The sequence below is a fragment of the Aedes aegypti genome, chromosome 3 (assembly GCF_002204515.2).
Source record: "Aedes aegypti strain LVP_AGWG chromosome 3, AaegL5.0 Primary Assembly, whole genome shotgun sequence".
Taxonomy (NCBI): Eukaryota; Metazoa; Arthropoda; class Insecta; order Diptera; family Culicidae; genus Aedes; species Aedes aegypti.
The window spans coordinates 371,528,779-371,535,085 of record NC_035109.1 but is presented as its reverse complement, the minus strand read 5'-3'; the positions used below and the strand labels follow the sequence as shown (position 1 = coordinate 371,535,085).

General features: G+C 36.3%; 1 protein-coding gene across 2 annotated transcripts; it reads right to left on the bottom strand.

The window, feature by feature from the left end:
• Nucleotides 1–3,726: 3,726 nt before the first annotated feature.
• LOC5571246 (zinc finger and SCAN domain-containing protein 12) lies at nucleotides 3,727–5,366 on the bottom strand. Of its 2 annotated transcripts, none has more exons than XR_002501914.1 (5): nucleotides 5,073–5,366; nucleotides 4,757–5,016; nucleotides 4,266–4,695; nucleotides 4,065–4,213; nucleotides 3,727–4,008 (listed from the first exon to the last, which is right to left on the bottom strand). XR_002501914.1 is itself a non-coding variant. In XM_001653493.2 (5 exons), the coding sequence occupies exons 1-4, from the start codon at nucleotides 5,211–5,213 to the stop codon at nucleotides 4,099–4,101; spliced, it is 942 nt and encodes a 313-aa protein (XP_001653543.1). In that variant the 5' UTR covers nucleotides 5,214–5,363; the 3' UTR covers nucleotides 3,727–4,008; nucleotides 4,065–4,098. The 2 variants fall into 2 exon arrangements, 1 of the variants encoding a protein (XP_001653543.1); XM_001653493.2 differs by having other exon boundaries at nucleotides 4,270–4,695; nucleotides 5,073–5,363.
• Nucleotides 5,367–6,307: the final 941 nt, after the last annotated feature.

Sequence of the window (6,307 nt, the reverse complement as noted above, 5' to 3'; positions counted from 1 at the left end):
CACCACTGTTGTACAAAATACAACAACGCGACGACTGAAATGTTAATGTCGTACAAACTTCGAAAGTGTACCGTTCAAATGATTTGCACGCAGTTGTTGATTACAAAAATGGCTATTTGTAAAAATATGTATAAGAACAAGTAGGGTGGATCAGAATAAAATAAATGTAAGTAGAGTAGAATTGAATAGAACAGAACAGACTAGAATAGAAAAGAATTAATCAGAATTGAATAGAATACAGATATACGATATACATATAGCTATGTGAAGTTCGAGTGTTACGATCAACTTTGATATAGTCATTGTTTAGCTATATTGATTTGTATGTATTTCAATTATATTTTGCCCCTTTTCAAATGTCAGTCTAGAAAATATGTGTACGTGTAAATTTTCTGCAACTTGCTAAATTTAATGAAATAAGTACAACCGCAAAGGTGTGATGATTATGTATGCACCTAACCGTTGATTATATATGGAACAAAATTCACCATGCAATATTCCTTCCTAACACTTCAAAAAGGCGTATCTAGATATCCTGTCCAAGAATTGTTTAAACATATTTGAATGCTTTGGACCATTTCTTAAAATCACTATCAGGAGTTGATTGGTAGATACAGTGGGATTCCGTTTTTGGCAACAAAGTCGAAATTTTCAGTTGCCAAAAACGGAACCGTGCCAAAATCTGAACCCATATTTTGAATTATATTTTTCAACTATTGGATTCGAAAACATCATTAGAATGTTATTACATGATCATTATAGAATCATATGGCGTTGAGACTTCGGAACGGTTCACTTCGAAGCAGTTTTTCGTATGATTGTTGTTTGCTATGGATCTATAGTCCCGTAATGTTAATTGTGGTAAACGTTTAACATACTTTTTACGCCTAAAAATCTTTAATTATTTTTTGGGAGCTTTATATACACTATCTGTATAAGTGGGCCTCGTAAATTCAATAATCGCATAAGTGACCTTTGTTCAAGAACTCGACATTTTCTTAAAACTGTATAAGAATACGGAAAAAATAAAATGTATTACTGCGTTCTTACAAAAACGTATTTGCAAAACAAATGCACTGAGTACTGCACAACGGCATATCTTTTTTAATTTATTGCACATTAAAAATCAGTTTAACTTCTAGACTTTAGCGGAAAATTGGATAAAATTCAGTAAGTTTAGAATTACTCCTTTAATCTATGTTTCTGATAAAGTAAATCATTTCATAATGAATGATTGACTGCAGACAAAAAGGCAAACATAAATGAACATTAACATGAGGTGATCCATAAATGCGGCTTGTAATTTTGTAGAATATCAATTTTACTTGAAATGAGTTTTAATTGAGCTCGATATATGTTTTACATTTAGCTTATGGGATCAACAGAAATTTACAGGATCCCGCTTTGAAACCTCAAGAACTTGATAGGAATCTTCAGGTGCGTGTAAGCAATCTACAGGAAAACGCTAGGGCTCTAAAGCATCTTGCTAGAAATCCGTAGGATCTTGCCTAAAATTCTCAGGGTCCCGCTAAGGATTTTGCTATGAATTTGTATCTTTGGATTCCTCCAGAAATACTAGAAATATTTCTAGAAATCCAAATTATCCCGCAAAAAATTACAGGACGAGTTTATTAGGAATCACCAGATTTTGGACATAATCCCCAATAACCAATTATACATTCTCAGAACACCGCCTGAAATTCGCAGCTGTAAATAGTTGACGCAGAAAGATCAATATGCATACCAATACCACAGAATGTTAAAACACTGTCAATCGTTTTTTATCGCACGCTTCAATCATATTATTGAGAATAAATGGTAGTTTGGACTGTGTTCACATTTGTCGTGGTACTGGTGGAGTTCTTAAAAAAATAATACAGAAAGTAGTAAAATATGCAGTTTTTTCATGGATTATATAAATGGACACTTCTGCAATTCTCTAGAATAACGCAATTCGTTCAATAAAAATCCTTAGAAGTATGATACACGACATTTTTCTGTATTTATATCTATTACTGTGGTGTGTTTTTACATGTGCAATGTATGTTAATCCATAATAAAAAAAATAGTGAGCGGAAAAGCTAAGACGATGTTTAGGATTGTAACTCTGTATGAGTCATAGAATTTTTGTTCCTCTTATGTCGGTGCTTGTGCTCAAACAAGCTGTTCCAAATATGAAGAAAAGAGTTTGATTATGTATCAGCTACTGGCAGACTCAAGTGGGCTGGTCACTCAATATGAATGCCTTAGAAAAGAGATTGGTCTCTAGTTGAGATACAAGTGGAGATTATTGGCCTCATGGAACGTTGCGGATGCATGACCAATGACCATCCCAAAGTAAATAAGCGCGTACGGGAGCCCTTAGTAGTTTGTGAGATTTGGGGAACCTGTTATTCAAATGACTTAAGCAACAGACACAAAAATATTTACAAAAAATCGCAAATTTCAATGGTATTCAAAAATGTTGCCAAAAACGGATCCATTTTGTTGCCAAAATCGGGGGGTGCCAAAAACGGAATCCCACTGTATCATGTTTCGAGTACTGGCTGATTAGTAATTACTAAACATAGGTCCTTTTCAAATGTCAGTCTAGATAAATTTAAGAAAAAAGTACTTTTCAGTATCTTAAATCAGATGAAAAAGCAAAACTACAAAATTTTATATTGTGCTCTGCAAGATAAATCCACGTAATGCGATTATCTGAAAATGTCGATATACCGTCGCAGTGGTAATGAAAATCACCAAATGTTTTTCAGATTTAGCAAATTTGAAACATTTGTGTCCTTGAAAGACGAAAAAATCCAAGCCTACTTGAATTTTGACGTTGCGTTTGAATTGCGCGCATATCTTCTGCGCGATATAAGCGCCGCAATAATAATCTCATTGTTTAAGCAAGTTAAAGTGGCATACATCATGTGATTTTTGTCATATAAACTTCAAAATGGCGTAACTCAAAATTCTGCCTAAGGATTTTTTTTCAAATTCAGCTCAGAGATGCAGAACAACGTCAGGAACCAACTGCCGACTGCCGTTTGGATGGTATATTTTATTTGATAATAACGGTAATTGGAGCACTACGCATGGGTAATTGGAGTCTCTACGCATGGAAAGGGTTTAAGCACAACGGTTTGAGGTTAATCCAAAAGTGCCAACTCCTTACTAAATTTCAGTATAAAGAAAAAAAATTAGCTTATTGATTATTGTTGAATTGTCAATAAGTATCGCTCGTAATTTGAATAGACCAATGCCAAATCAAAATAAATACTTTTTCAAACTCTTATATTCGTTAGATCAACAAAATTAGTGTTTTGTTGTGATTCGTGGATACGTCGTTTTGTCTCTGCATATAACAGAGCGGTGTAAGTAGTGGATAGGTGTTGGAAGTTGAAAATTTGTCATCGTTTTGTGTATTCACCTATTGAACGTTTAGGAAATGAAACCCGAGTTTGATCAGTATGTTATGTGTAAAATGTTGTCTGCCGTGTACAATGAACTGATACTCTCATCCACCAATTCCGGCGTTATGAAAATTGTGAATGGACCCTATCTACTGCACATTATTTACCTATTCAAATGGAACAATACAACGTATTGCTACTGTTTCGTTTAAATCGTTTCGTGCCTGATGCTGATCGTTTTCAAACTCATTTGAAAAAGGATAAGAGTGTCACCTGTTGCCTTATAAGTTTAAACAAGCGTTGCATGAAATAAAACGAAGCAGTTTTAACAAAAAAAATAACATTTAATTTCAAGATAAACACATTCTGATTGATTGTTCAATAAATTCTACCTTTGCAGCATAGCCTAAATGGAACAACTGTGCATTCTCGTTGCCTTGCTAAAAGATCGTTTTCCCTCGTGGCTGTGCATTGAGTTTCGTCTATGAATTTTCGATTTTCACTATTGCACCTGTCCCTTCAGCTCTTTTTGTAGGATTTCCTTGAACAATAGTCATCTTTGTCTTGTCGATTCCGGGTGTGTAATCGCATATGGATTTTTAACGTCTGACTGTAGGACAAAGAACAATTATTAGCAGTCCAAATTATACGTTTGATAAGAATTACCCGAGCTGCAAAGCTGCATCCGCGGATGCGATATTCAATTATGTTCAGTTCCATGTATTCTTTTTTTATGAATATGAAGTTTAATTCGGAGCCAAAAACCCTTTGCACATAAATCGCACTTTATTGGTCCTTCTTCAGTTGGAGTTTTCCTGCAAATGTAAAACTAGATTGTGCTTCTGAATTGGATAATTTGAGTCTTACCTACCGTTTCGAACGAGCAGTTTTACTCGATTTTGCGGACGTTTCGATGACTGGTATCTCTTGTTTATCATCAGAATACATTTCAACTTTTACTTGTTGTATGTCAATCATGTCTTCAAAGATAAACGACTCACTGTCAGTCCTTACGCCATGAGTTTCCATTGGATCATCCACAGGCTCCAACTTCACGATGTTTTGCGGTATGTGATATTCGCTGGTTCCATTTAAACGGATCCCGATCCCCGCTTCATCAGAAGGATTTTGTGCTTCTGATTGTGTCCGCGTTTCACTCAAAATATCGTTTTCCGCTTGTGGTTCAATTTTAACTTGCGGCAGTGCATCAGCGTTCTTCTTCGACTTGAACTTAGTCCTGGATTGTCTCTTCGGATAATCTTCCGCATGAATCCTAACGTGAGCAGCTAACAGAGACCTGAAGAATAAGTGATATATTCGGCGTAAAAGAATTACGTGACTAACAGTAAGCCAATTACGGTCTTGCGAACGCCTTCCCGCAAACGTCACACTTATAATCCTTCGGTCTGTGATATCTAACGTGATCCTTTCTCTTTGCCTTTGTCGAGAACACCTTGGGGCATTGGTCACACGGCCAGTTTCCATCTAGATTTGGGGGCTTGATGTTTTTGTTTCGCATTAATGCATCTTGTATTTCCCGGCAGCGTTTCCGAAAACAATAAAACTCGTTCACCCGAGTTCGACATACAGCGCAGACAAAACCGTTTTTGCCAGATACCTGACAAATGGAAAAATATATTTGAGACAGTTCATCATACATTTTTCAAGTTTTACCCTTATTCCGAGAAGTTCCAACATTCTTTTATGTAGGGTTCCTCCATGCATAACATTCTCAAGAGACTCATCGCCCAAACAGAGCCGACACTTTTGATCGATTTTTGCGTTTTCTTTGCCCTTGTTGGGTTTGAATTCCATGCTGATTAGTCGTTAGATGTATTTTCTTAATTGTGACTCAACGCAATTTGTTGATACCTACTTCAATCACTAATTATTTGAGTTTAGAGTTTGGAGGAGATTAAACCGATGTTATAACAAACTATAGTATTTACTTGTAAACAACGCACTTGTCACCAGGGTGGGTGTACGGCTGTCAACTACAAACAAAGCTCGTCTAACAATCATCTCTCACGCGGGCCGACCCAAACAGCATCATCTCTCAAGCGGGCCGGCCCAAACAGCACAGGTCGAAAACGCGGGCCATGCCAGGCAGCAAATGCTAATGCTTTTCAAAACTCAAACTGCGGGAAGTCTAGCAGCGTTGTGAGCCACACGAACACATCCACAAAACATGAACGGTAGGCGCACCTCGTTGCGTATACCCCCCCTGCTTGTCACTGAATTTCTTACACGGTGGTTTGTGAATACCCTTTAAACGCCTTTCAACGCCTTTTTTGTTCAATTTATAACCCGATGGAAAAGTACAAAGAATCGGTAAGTTGGCAATACCATTATTCACATGAACTGATAATAATCCCGAAATATTTGGAATTTCCAGGTTGTCTTGTTCCTGCCACAGACATCTTTAGTGCCAACGACAGTCAAAATAGAGGAGCGATTTGTTGTAGGAAAAATATAAAAATGAACATAATGTAGCTTTATAGTGAATATAAGTCAATAAAACAATAAATGCCTGACTATGTACATTTTTCATTCGTATCTTTCATTCCAAAGTTATGATTTGTTTTGAAGTTATAATTATCGATAAAAATCATTCGAAAAATGGGTAAATTTTTACCCTTTTTTTTGCCGCGAACGAGATTTACAAAACGGGTAAAAAAATACCCATTCATTGACAGAAACCGCTTTTACTCTTTAAAGAGTAAACAGTGTTTACTCATTAAATGTGGAGAGGCACTTCTAGCGGAAATGGGTGAATTTTTACCCATTAAAGGGTATTCGCAAACTACCGTGTACACGCTTAATTTTGTTTTGCCTTTTCATTCAATTGATACCGTGCACGCTAATCACAGTTCACCTAAAAATGGGCAAAACTCATCCAGATTATTCCC

Excerpts from the sequence above, each read along its gene's own strand:
- LOC5571246 (XM_001653493.2), bottom strand. The coding sequence starts at position 5,213 with ATGGAATTCAAACCCAACAAGGGCAAAGAAAACGCAAAAATCGATCAA. Across the intron at positions 5,017-5,072 it reads TGGAACTTCTCGGAATAAGG|GTATCTGGCAAAAACGGTTT; the intron begins GTAAAACTTGAA and ends TCCATTTGTCAG. Across the intron at positions 4,214-4,269 it reads AAAACTGCTCGTTCGAAACG|GAAAACTCCAACTGAAGAAG; the intron begins GTAGGTAAGACT and ends TTACATTTGCAG.